Source organism: Erpetoichthys calabaricus, chromosome 8 (assembly GCF_900747795.2).
Source record: "Erpetoichthys calabaricus chromosome 8, fErpCal1.3, whole genome shotgun sequence".
Classification (NCBI taxonomy): Eukaryota; Metazoa; Chordata; class Cladistia; order Polypteriformes; family Polypteridae; genus Erpetoichthys; species Erpetoichthys calabaricus.
In genome coordinates this window covers 101,516,533-101,534,809 of record NC_041401.2, presented here as the reverse complement: position 1 = coordinate 101,534,809, position 18,277 = coordinate 101,516,533, and the positions used below count along the sequence as shown (strand labels likewise).

The 18,277-nt window shown below is 45.1% G+C and overlaps 1 protein-coding gene across 1 annotated transcript in view; it reads left to right on the top strand.

The window, feature by feature from the left end:
• Positions 1-1,439: 1,439 nt before the first annotated feature.
• The window catches only part of kctd7 (potassium channel tetramerization domain containing 7), a 39,740-nt gene continuing 22,902 nt past the window's right edge, over positions 1,440-18,277 (top strand). Inside the window, exons 1-2 of the mRNA XM_028807180.2 lie at positions 1,440-1,911; positions 8,410-8,579. Coding sequence (XP_028663013.1) covers positions 1,759-1,911; positions 8,410-8,579 — 323 coding nt within the window. The 5' untranslated portion in view covers positions 1,440-1,758. The remainder of the gene's footprint in view (positions 1,912-8,409; positions 8,580-18,277) is intronic.

The window sequence follows — 18,277 nt, the reverse complement described above, 5'->3', positions numbered from 1 at the left end:
TTTGGGGAAGGAAATATGGCTGAGTGGCTAACATGCTATTTTAAATCACAAGATTTGCAGTTAATTTCCTGTCTTGACTCACTCTGTGTGATACTGAGCAACTGGCCTGCTTGTATTACTGTAAAAAAATGGTATTATATTACTATAAATAGAAAAGATGTTTTATATGTGTAGAGCACTTTGAGTTAAAATTCACTACAGAATGACACTATATTAAATAATAGTTGGTATTTTTGTTATCTATTTATTTAAGATACCCACACTGGTTTGAGTATACAGTATAGAAATGTTTAGGGAGCTTCCTGTATTTTTTAAGAAAATGTTAAGCTACTGCTTCCATGATTTATGTCATATATAGGTTTAAATATCCTTCAGCATTCATTTGTTTTTTAAATGCTTATTTACTGTGGTTTTTAGGGAGACCAAATGATACAGTGGCCAAGGCACTGGACTCAAATGTGGACAGTTCGGTCCTGTTACTCACTGTGTGACTACATCTCCTGTCTGAAGTCACCTGAGGGCCCTGCTAGTGTCAGCTGCAAGCCAGAGACCAAGTCAGGACTGGGTGCCAGTCCATAAAAGGGTACAATCACATACCCTCTCATTTACACCTTCTGAGAGTGCCTGGGAGAACCCATGTTTCTTTGCCGTCTCCATACAAACAGGCCACGATTTTGAACCAAGGTCCTCTGAGCTGTGAGGTGATAGTGCTAAATACTGTGTTACTATGCCACCTTTCTGTATTACAATCATGCCATAGCCTGCTTGTATTTTACTTTGGATGGGGTTAACTATACTGTATAAGAAGGTCCACATATTGATCCACAAGTAAACTAGACTCATCAGAGGGGACCCAAGGCTGTGCTGGCAGCACCTGGCACAACGGATCTCCTCCCAATGAGGCGCAGGACACACTCACTTTGAGTCGCCAAATAGTCAAAAATGTGTTTGTGGCATGTGGGGAAAACCCCATACAAGCCTTGCAAGAGCATACAGACTTTGCAGAGGCAGCAGTGCCCATGGCACTCAGGTGCGATCACGAAATGAGTTTAGTTTCTTTGTTTAGATGTTGTTTCCAGTCTCAGCTGTCATTCAATATACATCTTATGTTTTTTGCTTTGATTTATCCATATAAGGGTTTTTAATTGTTTCTGGTTATCTTAAGTACTAATTATATGAGTATCTAATTATTATTTAGGCTATTTTTAGTATTTGCTTATTCTTAAATTCTGTTTTCGGTGTCCACTTATTTTACACACTGACCAGTTTCTGCATATTGTGCGAGTCAATTCTATTGAGCGCCTGTTTTCTTTTGGACCCTGGACTATTTAGACTGTCCTTACACCTAAAGCCGACGCGTTTGCGTTTGAATTCTTGATTTCTGGTGCTTAAACCTCCGAGGCCAGTATTTGCCTTCCTTGGGGTGGTGCCGGGGGAGTCATGTTCGATGCGGTCTGCGAGCGGCAGCTCTACCTTGCTCGCTGGGGATGACTGTAAGCTGCAGCGAACGATGCGCTGCCAATTGATTTTAGGCCAAATCACACCCTTGGGGTGCTTGGTCAGTCTCACGTCTTGTCTGGGAGATCCCTGAGTTGGTATTCTCCATCCTTGTGAAGCGGAGAGCGCAAGACGGGCCGAGGCAGGGCAGCGCAGCCCGGAGTCGCATGCAGCGTAGCCCTTCTCCAGCCTCGGCATCACCGCTCGAGTCGCGGCTCCATTGCAAAGCTTCATCAGGTTGCCCAGTAGCAGCCCAAAGGTATGGTGGTGATCTCGGGTCACGGAGCGTCTGCCAACCTGGATGATGCAATGTCGAGCACAGACTCCGCTGAAGAGGACTTCAGGAAAACCTCGGCTGCAGTCCCCCGTGTCGGTCTGGAAAAGGCAATGCTGGCAGGGGCCACGCTGCAGGAGGTGAGGTTTGCGTTAATACTTGGGGGTGGGGGTCGTGCCAGTTCTTTTGGGTACCCTCTACTAGTTTGCGGCTACCGTCTCGTTTTGCTGAAAGTTCATTGGTGCCGCGTGCGCCCGAAAATCCGTGTACGCGTGCTGATTGGTTAGCGCAGCACAAGTGTGATGGACTGATGACCTTATTAGATGAAACCGGGCTTCTTAGAATCGGGCCAGTGTCAGTTGAAGAAGTACCGCATCCACAGGGGATTCCATTATTTGAACGTCTCCTTCTACCGCTTTTACTGTGGAAAGCTAGTCCTGCACTATAGAACTTTAAACAGCGTGTCACACCCCAGGACAGAACATAACGGTTAATCTAAAGCTTGTTTACATCCCGACTTCAAGTGCAGGTTGCTATGGCAACAACGTTTAACCAATTAGATGATCACGAGGCAAAACAGCGGAAGTGCTGGGTCACGGAATAGCCTGGGAGAAAAAAAATGACAGGAAGGGTCATTTGACCACAAGCTGTTAAGGGTCAGGAACTTCGGAATATCGGTAATGCTGGCGAACTTGAACACAGGACTGATAATGTAATGTATGTTGACTTGTGAAATGTATCAGTTCATTATTCTTGAAGTGCATTGATGATTTTTCGGTACTTACCTTTTCGGTACTTGTGTACTAAAGGCACGGCATGACAATGTCAAAGAGAAGTGGTTATTTTTCTAATGTGGTACAGCACTCAAGCAGCCTTACCATGACACGTTGTAGGGTTACAGGATGTAGACTGTTAATGGAACAAGACCTCAGAAAGTAAGTCAAGTATTTCTGTGGTATTTATGGCAGTATAGTGATGCAGTGATTAGAGCTGCTGTCTCACAGACCTGGCCAGGCCTCGACCTGTGTGTGTATGTTATGTTAGACTGGCCCAGTATGAGTGCCTGTCCTCAGCAGTGCAGTGACACTTATTACAGTCTGCTTTTATGCAAGCAGAGGGTTTGCCAGTAATGAAAGGGACACCTATAGGAATTGTTTGCTGTTCACACTGCATGCCACACAGTGATGGTCTATATCTGTCAACACGATCTTTTGATTTCAATTCTATGCTTTGACACACCTGCCAAGTCAGTAACTTCCTGTAGACTATGCCCTTTTGCATGGCCAAATGCAATAACCCCTTTTTGCCAATCATTAATGTGTATCGTGCAGCTTATTTTTCATGGCGCGAACCAAACACACATATCTCACCACTGCTCGACGAAACCCATAGCACACGACACAGCTGTCTGTAGGACGGTATTCACACTGTCAATTTGATGTATTTATAGAGCACATTTCAAAACAACAGAAGTTACTGTGTGTGATCATTTGGTGTCTGAAGTATTTATCACCTCTTACAGACGGTGACTAATTTTTTGACTGGTATACATAATTTATATAAATTTTTTGAGCATCCCTCTAGCAGTAGACCTGACAAGCAGGAGTAAAGGTGCCAGTCCACCACAAGATACCTCCACCTACCAGCCTAATTTAGAAACACAGATTAAAATAACCTGCTTACATCCATCCATCCATCCATCTTCTTCCGCTTATCCGAGGTCGGGTCGCGGGGGCAGCAGCTTGAGCAGAGATGCCCAGACTTCCCTCTCTCCAGCCACTTCTTCTAGCTGTTCTGGGAGAATCCCAAGGCGTTCCCAGGCCAGCCGAGAGACATAGTCCCTCCAGCATGTCCTGGGTCTTCCCCGGGACCTCCTCCCGGTTGGACGTGCCCAGAACACCTCACCAGGGAGGTGTCCAGGAGGCATCCTGATCAGATGCCCGAGCCACCTCATTTGACTCCTCTCGATGCGGAGGAGCAGCGGCTCTACTCTGAGCCCCTCCCGGATGACTGAGCTTCTCACCCTATCTTTAAGGGAGAGCCCAGACACCCTGCGGAGTAAACTCATTTCAGCCGCTTGTATTCGCGATCTCGTTCTTTCGGTCACTACCCATAGCTCATGACCATAGGTGAGGGTAGGAACATAGATCGACTGGTAAATTGAGAGCTTTGCCTTACAGCTCAGCTCCTTTTTCACCACGACAGACCGATGCAGAGCCCGCATCACTGTGGACACCGCACCGGTCCGCCTATCAATCTCACGCTCCATCCTTCCCTCACTCGTGAACAAGACCCCGAGATACTTTAACTCCTCCACTTGAGGCTGGATCTCGCTCCCAACCATGAGAGGGCACTCCATCCTTTTCCGGCTGAGGACCATGGTCTCGGATTTGGAGGTGCTGATTCCCATCCTAGCTGCTTCACACTCAGCTGAGAACCGATCCAGAGAGAGCTGAAGATCATGGCCTGATGAAGCAAACAGGACAACATCATCTGCAAAAAGCAGTGACCCAATCCTGAGTCCACCAAACCGGACCCCCTCAACACCCTGGCTGCGCCTAGAAATTCTGTCCATAAAAGTTATGAACAGAATCGGTGACAAAGGGCAGCCCTGGCAGAGTCCAACTCTCACTGGAAACGGGTTTGACTTACTACCGGCAATGCGGAGCAAGCTCTGACAATGGTTGTACAGGGACTGAACCGCCCCTATCAGGGGGTTCAGTACCTCATACTCCCAGAGCACCCCCCACAGGATTCCCCGAGGGACACGGTCGAACGCCTTTTCCAAGTCCACAAAACACATGTAGACTGGTTGGGCGAACTCCCATGCACCCTCCAGGACTCTGCAAAGGGTGTAGAGCTGGTCCACTGTTCCGCGACCAGGACAAAAACCACACTGTTCCTCCTGAATCCGAGGTTCGACTATCCGACAGACCCTCCTCTCCAGAACCCCCGAATAGACTTTTCCAGGGAGGCTGAGGAGTGTGATCCCTCTGTAGTTGGAACACACCCTCCGGTCCCCCTTCTTAAAGAGGGGGGCCACCACCCCGGTCTGCCAATCCAGAGGCACTGTCCCTGATGTCCATGCAATGTTGCAGAGACGTGTCAACCAAGACAGCCCTACAACATCCAGAGCCTTGAGGAACTCCGGGCGTATCTCATCCACCCCCGGGGCCCTGCCACCAAGGAGTTTTTTGACCACCTCGGTGACCTCAGTCCCAGAGATGGGGGAGTCCACCTCCAAGTCCCCAAACTCTGCTTCCTCATTGGAAGGCATGTTAGTGGGATTGAGGAGGTCTTCGAAGTACTGCCCCCGCCGACCCACAACGTCCCGAGTCGAGGTCAGCAGTGCACCATCCCCACCATATATAGTGTTGACACTGCACTGCTTCCCCCTCCTGAGACGCCGGACGGTGGACCAGAATCTCCTCAAAGCCGTCCGAAAGTTGTTCTCCATGGCCTTCCCAGCTCCTCCCATGCCCGAGTTTTTGCCTCAGCAACCACCGAAGCCACATTCCACTTGGCCTGCCGGTACGTATTAGCTGCCTCCAGAGTCCCACAGGACAAAAGGGACCGGTAGGACTCCTTCTTCAGCTTGACAGCATCCCTCACCGCCGGTGTCCACCAATGGGTTCGGGGATTGCCGCCTCGACAGGCACCGACCACCTTATGGCCACAGCTCCGGTCAGCTGCCTCAACAATAGAGGCATGGAACATGGCCCATTCGGACTCAATGTCCCCCACCTCCCTCGGGACGTGGTCGAAATTCTGCTGGAGGTAGGAGTTGAAGCTACTTCTGACAGGGGGCTCTGCCAGATGTTCCCAGCAGACCCTCACAACACGTTTAGGCCTACCAGGCCTGACCGGCATCCTCCCCCACCATCGAAGCCAGCTCACCACCAGATGGTGATCAGTTGACAGCTCCGACCCTCTCTTCACCCGAGTGTCCAAGACATGAGGCCTAGGGTGTCCTGGTGCCAAGTGCACATATGAACACCCCTATGCTTGAACATGGTGTTTGTTATGGACAGTCCGTGACGAGCCCAGAAGTCCAGTAACAAAACACCACTCGGGTTCAGATCGGGGGGGGGGCCATTCCTCCCAATCACACATTTCCAGGTCTCACTGTCATTGCCCACATAAGCATTGAAGTCTCCCAGCAGAACGAGGGAGTCCCCAGAAAGTATGCCCTCTAGCCCCCCCGTCCAGGGACTTCAAAAAGGGTGAGTACTCCGAACTGCTGTTCAGTGCATACGCACAAACAACAGTTAGGATCCGTCCCCCCACCCGAAGGCGGAGGGAGGCTACTCTCTCGTCCACCGGGGTAAACTCCAATGTACAGGCTCCAAGTCGGGGGGGCAATAAGTATGCCCACACCCGCTCAGAGCCTCTCACCTTGGGGCAACTCCACAGTGGTAGAGAGTCCAGCCCCTCTCAAGGAGATTGGTTCCAGAGTCCAAGCTGTGCGTCGAGGTGAGCCCGACTATATCTAGCCGGAACCTCTCAACCTCGCGCACAAGCTCAGGCTCCTTCCCCTTCAGAGAGGTGACATTCCACGTCCCAAGAGCCAACTTCTGTAGCCGAGGATTGGATCGCCAAGGTCCCTGCCTTCGGCCATGACTCAACTCACACTGCACCCGACCTCCTTGGCTCCTCCCATAGGTGGTGAGCCCATGGGAAGGGGGACCCACGTTGCCTCTTCGGGCTGTGCCCGGCCGAGCCCCATGGGTGCATGCCTGGCCACCAGGCGCTCACCATCGAGCCCCACCTCCAGGCCTGGCTCCAGAGGGGGGCCCCGGTGACCCACGTCCGGGCAAGGGAAAACGCGGTCCAAATTTTTTATTCATCATAGAAAGTCTGTTGAATACTTGAACTCCTCCACTTGAGCCAGGGTCTCGCTCCCCACTCTGAGAGGGCACTCCACCCTTTGTTCAACAGACCTTCTATGATAACCTGCTTACAGCATGTACAAACTACACACATAGGCAGCTGCGCCTGAGCAACCCGAAACAAAGTGCCATCTGGCCCCCCTGATTTTAGCAGTTGAGTGAAATTTACCCTTAACCAGCATCTCTTTGAGACCCTTTGCTTTACTTTCAAGTGAAACCTGGCATAAGTATTGCGTGGTTCTTTAATATTTTCCATGAAGTTGGTTACTCAATGCGTGTCCGTTTCCTTACACTGAAATGGTTTGAATCTTTTAATCACTCTTCGTAACTCACACTGAAGGCTTGACTCATTTATTCATTTCTTATAACTCATACTTTTCAGTCCAAATAGCTCATTTCCTGACTTGCCCTATTGTTGTTATACCCTTCTTAAAATACTAAAATATGGGGATTGAATTGCGCACAGTATGCCAAATATGAGTTACACAGATAATGCAAAACTTAGTATTGTGCACAGAATGCTGTACCGCCCAATGTCCAGTTCGCATTTTTACTTGTGTTTAACAAGTCTTTTTTCAATAAAGTATAACTTAAAACTTTTTCCGCCCCCACTGTAACAAGGCGTTATATAAGCGCCCGACCCGACACAGGATGCACGTATAAAAATAAATAAACTGTTTATTTTCTTCAGCGGGAGGGCACATCTTCCCCATGTCCCCCAGCCACAACACAGTCCCAAGCATACACTCTCCAACACAAGACTCCCTTCTGGCACCACTCCTCCACAAGCTTTGTTCTCCTCCTCCCGACTCTGGCTGCTGAGTGGTGGTTGCTGGCCCCTTTTATTGGGCACCTGGCTGCACTTCTGGGTGTGGCAAAACTAATGCCCAGGAGGGTCCAGCAGCTCCTGGTGCATTACCCCCTGGCGGCGCTTGCGGAACCCAACAGGGCTGCACCGAACTCCAACCCCCATGAAGCCCTGGGGGAATCTGAGGCACCACTGCAACCCAGGGAAGCTGCCATCTAGTGTCCAGGGGGAGATACTGGGTTTCCCATCCTTGCTCCCTTGGAAGATAAGTGGCAGGAGCATCCGGCTGGGCATGGGCCCTGGCAACCTGCCACACCACACACACACTTTTTAATAAAATTTGAATGATGTGGCTATATTTGTGACTGTGCCCAGCTTCCTTGATTGTATAATGGAAAAAAATAAATTAAGGAAGTGAATGAATAGATGGGTTTTTCCTTTCCTGTTATAGAATTTTAAGGTTGTGATTTTCCATACTCAACAACAAAAAGGCCCAAGTCACACCCAAAAACATGAAAGTAGTGTTGGCAAAATTGACTTTGTTGGGGTGGTTAAGTAAACGAAAAGAAATCACCTTCAGATTTTTTCCTTCCTGTTTTATTTCTCGTTCACGCCAAGTGAAAGTTGTATCTATCTTTTTAACTGAATATGTACACTCCACACGTAAATACCAGAAAGATTAAATTCACTGTAACAACCAGACTAGAGCATAGCAGAGATTACAAGAGAGACGTGTTGTACACACAAGACCAGCAAAATCTACTTGTGGTGACACAGGTTCGAGCAGGTATGGCATCAGGTCTGTTCTACCCTATGACTGTAATTTCTGCCTCCTGTTGGCATGTTTGTACTGTTTGTTCCAGTTAGTTTTAGCCTTTTACAAATGCTTTCTTTTGATCCATCTTTGTTTCCTCTCACACCCTCTCCCTTTCCCTTGCCAGTTTCCTGAGGTGGTTCCTCTGAATGTGGGCGGAATGTACTTCACCACTTGTCTGTCTACATTGCGGCGATATGATGATACTATGCTGGCTGCCATGTTTAGTGGGCGGCACCACGTCCCACAAGATGTTGATGGCCGTTTCTTCATTGACCGTGATGGTGCCTATTTTGGGTGAGTGCTGTTCTTTATTCATTTTCTTTATGCTCTAATCCCCATGGGCCTTACCAAGACAACAGCCATGACCTGTCGGATCAAGAAGTGATGAAACTACAAATGTAAATGTTCATAAATGTATTTTTAACTAGCAGGGTACCCAGTGCTACCCTGGATGGAATAAAGTGAAGGTGCTTTCATTAAGTAAATTCTACGGGGGAATATAATATATATATATATATATATATATATATATATATATATATATATATGGTTGAAATAGTTTTACTGTCAAATAATGCAAAGAGTACGCGACACGTGTTTCGCCCTAATTCTGGGCTCATCAGGCGTACACACTCACTGCATCCCCTCTCGGGAATCGAACCTCGAACGTCAGCACCAGAGGCGAAGCCCCTAATGCTGCGCTACGGCATGTGGTTCGTTTATTTGACAGCATGTAGATCGGGGTAATTACGTTCATGGCATTCGTAGTCTGAATCACAATCTGATTGTATGACCACACGAACCACACGCCGTAGCGCAGCATTAGGGGCTTCGCTGCTGACGTTCGAGGTTCGATTCCCGAGAGGGGATGCAGTGAGTGTGTACGCCTGATGAGCCCAGAATTAGGGCGAAACACGTGTCGCGTACTCTTTGCATTATTTGACAGTAAAACTATTTCAACCATTCTATGATCTGCTTCTCGCAACTGAAAGAGGGCACCGTGGCGGATGTTAGCCAACTTGTTGACCAACCACAAGCGTTACCTGGTAGGTAACCACCCATACAATCAGATTGTGATTCAGACTATGAATGCCATGAATATATATATATATATATATATATATATATATATTATATACATATATATATATATACATACATATACATATATATTTTTTATTTTATTTTTTTATTAAAATCAAAAAACATTCCATGCATGCAAGTCAAGTTTAACAAAACTGGTTTGAAACAAATCGACCCTCACCCATGAGAGAGAGAGCTAAGTCAGCAGAGTAGCATTTTAATAAAAGTAGAAATATGTAAATAAATAAATAAAGATACAGTGCATCTGGAAAGTATTCACAGCGCATCACTTTTTCCACATTATGTTATGTTACAGCCTTATTCCAAAATGGATTAAATTCATTTTTTTCCTCAGAATTCTGCACACAACACCCCATAATGACAACGTGAAAAAAGTTTACTTGAGGTTTTTGCAAATTTATTAAAAATAAAAAAACTGAGAAATCCCATGTACATAAGTATTCACAGCCTTTGCTCAATACTTTGTCGATGCACCTTTGGCAGCAATTACAGCCTCAAGTCTTTTTGAATATGATGCCACAAGCTTGGCACACCTATCCTTGGCCAGTTTCGCCCATTCCTCTTTGCAGCACCTCTCAAGCTCCATCAGGTTGGATGGGAAGCGTCGGTGCACAGCCATTTTAAGATCTCTCCAGAGATGTTCAATCGAATTCAAGTCTGGGCTCTGGCTGGGCCACTCAAGGACATTCACAGAGTTGTCCTGAAGCCACTCCTTTGATATCGTGGCTGTGTGCTTAGGGTTGTTGTCCTGCTGAAAGATGAACCGTCGCCCCAGTCTGAGGTCAAGAGCACGCTGGAGCAGGTTTTCATCCAGGATATCTCTGTACATTGCTTTAGTCATCTTTCCCTTTATCCGGACTAGTCTCCCAGTTCCTGCCGCTGAAAAACATCCCCACAGTATGATGCTGCCACCACCATGCTTCACTGTAGGGATGGTGCCAGGTTTCCTCCAAACGTGACACCTGACATTCACACCAAAGAGTTCAATCTTTGTCTCATGAGACCAGAGAATTTTCTTTCTCATGGTCTGAGAGTCCTTCAGGTGCCTTTTGGCAAACTCCAGGCAGGCTGCCATGTGCTTTTTACTAAGGAGTGGCTTCTGTCTGGCCACTCTACCATACAGACCTGATTGGTGGATTGCTGCAGAGATGGTTGTCCTTCTGCAAGGTTCTCCTCTCTCCACAGAGCACCTCTGGAGCTCTGACAGAGTGACCATCGGGTTCTTGGTCACCTGCCTGACTAAGGCCCTTCTCCCCCGATCGCTCAGTTTAGATGGCCGGCCAGCTCTAGAAAGAGTCCTGGTGGTTTCAAACTTCTTCCACTTACGGATGATGGAGGCCACTGTGCTCATTGGGACCTTCAAATCAGCAGAAATTTTTCTGTAACCTTCCCCAGATTTGTGCCTTGAAACAATCCTATCTCAGAGGTCTACAGACAATTCCTTTGACTTCATGCTTGGTTTGTGCTCTGACATAAACTGTCAACTGTGGGACCTTATATATACAGGTGTGTGCCTTTCCAAATCATGTCCAATCAACTGAATTTACCACAGGTGGACTCCAATTAAGCTGCAGAAACATCTCAAGGATGATCAGGGGAAACAGGATGCACCTGAGCTCAATTTCGAGCTTCATGGCAAAGGCTGCGAATACTTATGTACATGTGCTTTCTCTATTTTTTTATTTTTAATAAATTTGCAAAAATCTCAAGTAAACTTTTTTCACGTTGTCATTATGGGGTGTTGTGTGTAGAATTCTGAGGAAAAAAATTAATTTAATCCATTTTGGAATAAGGCTGTAACATAAAAAAATGTTGAAAAAGTGATGCGCTATGAATACTTTCCAGATGCACTGTACATAGAATAGAGAAAGAGGGGAGAGAATCCACTTCTTCAATTATAATGCATATTCTAAAATGTTATTGATTAGGTCCTGCCAGGTTTTGAAAAGTTCTGCACAGATCCTCTAAGTGAGAATTTTATTTTTTCCAATTTCAAATAGTATATAACATCAGTTACCCACTGACTTAAAAGGGGAGAGTTAGGATTCTTCCAGTTTAGCAAAATAAGTCTGCGTGCCAATAGTGTAGTAAAGGCAATCACAGTTTGTTTGTCCTTCTCCACTTTAAGCCCATCTGGAAGAACACCAAACACAGATTAGGAGGGATTGTGACTCATAGGCTGTCCGATAGGCATTAAAGATTTTGGTCCAGAATGATGTTAATTTGGTGCAGGCCCAAAACATGTGACCCAGTGAGGCTGGGACTTGATTGCAGCGTTCGCAGGTTGGATCTTGCCCTGGAAACATTTTTAAACGAGACAGATGTGCTCGATATATAACTTTGAGTTGAGTAATTGTATGCTTTGCGCATATGGAGCTCGAGTGAATTCTCTGCATTGCTACTTTCCACTCCTTTTCTGAGATGTTGAGTGAGAGATCCTTTTCCCACTGTCCTCTTGGGTCTTTGAATGGGAGGGACTGTAAAATGGTTGTATATATTACAGAAATGCTGTCTGAGTCCTCAAGGTAGGTGGGAGGTGAGGAAAATTGGGCAGGTTTTGTTTGACAAAGTTCCTAATTTGAAGGTAGTGAAAGAAATGTATTGCTGGAAAGTTAAATTTGGAGTGTAATTGTTCATAGGATACAAAGACATCTATGTCAGTGGTTCTCAACCTGTGGGGCGGACCCCCCTAGGGGGGCGCAAAGTAACAAAAAGGGGGGCGCGAAGATGTGAAAAAAAGAAAACAAGAATTGAAAATATGAAAAATACATCTATTGAAACCAAAACAAATTAACTTAAACTACATTCTGATACTAGAAAAATAGAGTTCAATAAATAAATAAAATAGAGTTAGATAAATGTCGATAAACGTTAAGTAGGTATAATAAAATATGTATCTATGATATATCATTAATTAAAAAAGAGCAAATTGGTATTAGTGGGCTCCTTTCAAAAAAACATTAGGGGGGGTGCGATTAAAACTGTTATGAAAACTCGGGTTGCAAATACTTAAAGGTTGAGAAACGCTGACCTATGTACAGATCTCTAAGTGATTTAATCCCAGATGTTTTCCACACATTAAAAACTGCAATATTTTTGACCCCATATCAAAATTTCACTGACTAAACACACCATGGGCAGCAACTTTACATACCTTAGGCAAGTTCCAAAAGTGTTACTGAAACACAAAACAGGTTGCATTCTGTTTTGCAAATCTTGCACTCGAATTTTTTATTTTTTTTTTGCAGGTGAATTTTCTCATTGCAAAACAAAAAACTCACTAAAAGTAGTTTTGGAGTGCAAAACAAGAAATATTTCACCCTAAAGCATTATTCTCACTTCTGTGTTTACCCTTGTCCTTTCCTACAGCTACAAAATGCATATAATCTGTAGCAACCAGTAAAATCAATTCTGTTTTTGCCTCTCTTTCACGTGACTCCAGAGGACTGCAGTGTGTTTTCTGAAACTGTGACCTACTGCACACTAAAACACACCATTGTGCACATTACTGTGTTTTCGTCACAGGAAAATCTCATTACACGCTAAACCCCTGTCATTACCTTTATTGTCCCTTCCTGTTCCTCGATTCCTGCAGAAGAAGGTGAAGATATGTGTTCTCCAAGCACCATGGAGCATCAAGTTTCTCTTCCGTCTCCAATTGAAATCACCAATATTGCCACCATAATTGACAAAGTGGGGATCGTAGTACTAGAACATGGCTGGCAGCTCAAAAAAAATGTCTATACATGACAGGAAATGAGTCCAGTGCTATTTTTTTTCCTCCACTTGAGATTTTCTCTTATATACTTCATGACAAGCAGAAGTATGCAGAATAAATTGATGTAAAGGCTTCCAGACATGTACTAAACATGTTTCTTGTAGAGTCAATGGCATGAATTTCACTGCAAACTCAATTTTGCGTGAATTGTTTCACTCATCACTACTCCTAGGGGCACTTCCCTTAAGCCGATGTCACATTATTCGACTTCTAGTTGTTCTAGTGGTGGCTCTGAGGCTATGGATCTGCGCTGGCAGTCGGAAGGTTGCCAGTTCGAATCCCATAAACGCCAGGAGTGATTCTACTCCATTGGGCCCTTGAGCAAGGTCCTTAACCTGCAGTGACTTCGCCCTTAGTATGACATTAAATTAACCTGCATCCAGCCTTGCAAGCAGGTCCTGCAACTTTCAAGGAAAACTCTGTGGTTGGTGGCAGGATTGGCACTCCAGCCACTGTAAAAAAAAACTCACACTTTTCCAGTGTGGTGCTGAGGTGTCACTGTGACGATGCGGGTTCTGCTCCATGCTCTCATCACTCTTTTGGGAGCCTACTGACACCATCGGTAATGTAACCAGATAAGCTGGACAATGAGGACACCAAATGAAGCAAGGAGATGGTACAAAAAGGTGCAAGTGCTTTTATTAAAAACAGTCAAAACCAAAAAGTGTTCAAAATAAAATGCAGTGCTCAAATGTCCATAAATAAATAATCCATAAAATGATCAAATCTCAAACAGTAAAAACAAGGCTAAAATGAGACTAAAATCCTGCAGCAGACATTGGGGTCACACAAGCCAAGCACAGCTCCTTCCCAGTCTCTCCAGCTCACCCAAGGCTTGCTCAGCTGGGGAGAGTTCAGCCGCCGCGGTCCTCACACTACTGACCCCCATCTTGGTGGCATCTGCCAGACCGCTCAGGGTCGGTTATCCTCCTGTCTTCCTTCTCACACTCATCCCTCAGATGCCTTGGGCGGACTTCTCCACGATCGAACCCACTCTTCCACATCATCAGTGGACACGATCCGTCCCTCGAGTGTCGATCCTTTGCTCCACATGGGACCCCTGACCACGCTGACCTCTCTCATCAGCTAGCTGGCTCATCCACTCACATTCACTGCCCCCAATACCGCACTCTTGCTCTCCAGGCCTTCCTTTCTTTTGTTTCTTATACATCTCTCTCCTCCCCATTTCTCTGTGCCAGCCCGTTCTTATATGGCTCTGTGGGCGCAGAACCTCAATCACACACCATAGGAAGCCGATTAAGCAATTGAGAATGATCACACCCTCACATGCAGGTGCGACTCACCCCGATTACCAATTATCATCAACTCCCTGCGGCTCCATGATTGCATCCACGGAGACTGACATGGCGAAATGGATTATGTAAAAACTGGCCTTTCCTTCTGAGTCACGAACCCGCTATATCACAGTCATCTGTTGCATAGCTGCTGTCAGATCCTAATCCAGGTGGTTCATTGTGTGGTGGGTGCGGCCACGTTCTGATTCAAAGGCTGCTTCCAACCATGCACCTGGTTGTTGGGTATGTCGGGCTTGTCGACCCAAGTTGCTGATTTTGATGCCAGACCATCTCAATTTTTCTGGGCATGTTACCTTTAGCAACCACGTCCCCACCTTCTAGCACAGTCACGCTCACCCTTCTTTCTGACAGCAAATAGCATGCTACTTGACAGATCTGGCGCTGTACGGAGGGTTAACAGGTATGGCAAGTTCCCTTTGTCCCTTTGTTACATTTTGTCACGGTATATAAAACACAACCCATCTGACAGATTACCTTCTGTTCTGTTTGTGAGGTCCAAAACACTAACATTCCTTTTTTCTGATTGTTGCCTGCTATGCATTGCACATTGCACATTGCAAATGAGCATTCATTGGTTGTCCGCTCCCCTGCACACATGTCCTGCCCCTCAGACTGAAGACCAAATCAAACCTCTTTGAATTTATCGGAGTGAATCGCAGACTAGTTGGAGTGAGTTGTTGCAGGGTTTGTCACATTAGGTGGCCAGCTTCATGGGAGTTCGCTACCAACTGCCTACGATTTGCTAAGATTATGTAAATGAAGACTATAACAGAAACTGATGGAAAAGTCGCATAATGTGACATTGCCTTAATAAAGTGCAGGCGCAGTCACTAATTAAATCTTTCAATGGGGAATCATTTCGTAACAAAATATAGGATATGGGGATCTGCACAAAAGTTGGCTCAGATATGTTCAATAGTCTGGATCTGTATACCAGACAAGCACAAATTCAGCTTTATATGTTTGAAAGAATAAGCAAATATTTGGTTAAAATCGTGAGCATGAGGTGGAACCAATCAAACTCCGTATGTTTAATTAATCAAAACTGGGAAATTTCACTAGAGTTTTTCTTCTGCAGTTACTAGGGGGCTTCACCCCCTACTCACTTTGCTCTCCTCTCATCACATGTGGTACACTTCTGTCATATCACCTATGTCCATAGATTCGATCTCTTTTCGCTTTTACCTTTTCATCAATATCGCATTGAATTTTGATTCCGTGTTTGGAATTACATCATGACTACGCAACATATAACTGCCTGTGAGTGAATATCGTTTCTTTCTTTCTACAAGAAATGTGTCTGATAATAGCATTCACACAAATGAGAAATGATTTCTCACGCGGGATTTAATTTTCACCAAACAACAAATCTTTTAATTCTCGCGGATACACCTCTTCATTGGGAAGAACCACTACTTTTTTTTTTCCATGATGGCAACACGAATTATACAATCTACAAGTCTCCGACTTAAATTAAATACGAACAATATATTCGAATCTCTTTTCACTGTTCCGTTATTTCACCGAGTAATAATTTCTGTTTGTTTGCCGTAATGTGATCTTTACTATCCTTTTTTTGAGACTTTTGAATTTTCATACTTCCATTATCTCTAACCTGCTCTGCATGTGCGCCGTGCCATCGTTTTTGAATTCTTTACGACGTTCTACTTTGTCATCTACTCTTTGTCTTTTATTTCCCCTGGCGTGGTTAAATCTCTTGGCACAAAGACTCATCTCGTGGGATGTGAAAGTGTCTCTCTCAGAAATCTCATCTCCTTCCAACCTTCCAAGATTTTTTTTTATAATAGAGAGATATCTATACACAATTCATGACATTCGCCTCAAGTCAAACAAGGCATGCAGGCTTTAGGCACACTGCTTCTCAGAAAAAAATATCTGCCATAATCACATGAAGAAAAGCATGATGGAGATTAGGCAGTGAGCCTTCTGTGACAGTGATGCAGTGTGACAGGACAGGCAAACACAACCAAAAAAAAGATCCTTGCTAACCTGTTATTTACTGTAGTGCCATGACCAAGTGATTACAAGGCTACAAAAACAATAAAATCATTAGATGCTTAAATTGTGCAAGATTAATATCTTTAATCCTGGGTACAGCCAGAATCAGGGGTGTGAACAGTGAACCATCATGGCTGTTTGGTGTATATGCTGCTGATTTAAAATCTTTATGCTGCTGACGGGGACAAATGTCCAAGACTCCCCTTGGCACTAAACAAGTACTTCTGTACTTCTCAAAGTTTGGTTCAGGGAAAGATTTCGGAGAGGAAATTATAAGATGAAAGAAAAAGTACATTCTTGTTTTTTCCAAACAGGTTAAGTGTCAAAAATCAACAAGCATTTTTCAACAATATGGGGACCCTAAATGGACAAAGACTGACAAGTTATGGTTTACTGATTAAACTGTCAGCCTTTGAAGTTGTATGATGAAAATGTTTGATGTGACCAGCACATGAGGTTTTCCTTATTTTCAGCATGTGAATAGTATAAAGTTCTAAAATATGGGCAAGATGCATTACCACTGAATTTTATTTAAATAGTCTCATTTTAGTCTGTTTTAAAGGAAGGTCCCTAACAGGTAATCAGTGTTCCCTTTGTCACTGAGATTTCTCCTTTTGAGAATATTTCACATTTTTCAATCTTTAAGTAGATGGTACGTGTTAAAATACCAGGACCTAAGGGGTTTCCCAAATTCCCATATTACTCAGAGTATCACACTGCCTCTGCCAGTTTGCTTTCTTCCCATAGCACACCCTGCTGCCATCTCTTCCCCAGGTAAATAATGTACATGTACACCGCTGTCTACATGGTCTAAAAGAAAATGTGATTCATCAGACCAGGCCACCTTCTTCCATTAGTCCATGGTCCACTTCTGACGCTTATGTGCCCATTGTAGGCACTTTTGCCATGGGCACTCTGACTGGTCTGCGGCCACGCAGCAAGCTGTGATGCACTCTGTGTTCTGACTCCTTTTTGCCATGTCAAACATTACATTTTTCAGCAATTTGTACTTCAGTGGGATCAGACCAGATGGGCTGACGTTCACTTCTCACATGCATCAGTAAGCCTTGCGTGCCCAGTTGTCCTTCCTTGGACCACTTTTGGTAGTTATTAACGAGTATGCCAGGAACATCCCACAAGACCTGCCTCTTTGGAGATGCCTTGACCCAATCGTCTAGCTGGCATAGTTTGGCTGATGTCAAAAGTCACTCACATCATTACACTTTCCCATATTTCCTGCTTCCTTGAAGAACTGAGTGCTCACTTGCTGCTTAATACAGTGCATCCGGAAAGTATTCATAGCGCATCACTTTTTCCACATTTTGTTATGTTACAGCCTTATTCCAAAATGGATTAAATTCATTTTTTTCCTCAGAATTCTACACACAACACCCCATAATGACAACGTGAAAAAAGTTTACCTGAGATTTTTGCAAATTTATTAAAAATAAAAAAAATTGAGAAAGCACATGTACCACCCTGTGACAGGAGCAGATGAAGCAAGACCATCCATCCATCCATCCATTATCCAACCCGCTATATCCTAACTACAGGGTCACGGGGGTCTGCTGGAGCCAATCCAAGTCAACACAGGGTGCAAGGCAGGAAAGAAACCCTGGGCAGGGCGCCAGCCCACCTCAGGGCACACACACACCCACACACTAGGGACAATTTAGAATCACCAATGCACCTAACCTGCATGTCTTTGGACTGTGGGAGGAAACCGGAGCACCCAGAGGAAACCGACGCAGACACGGGGAGAACATGCAAACTCC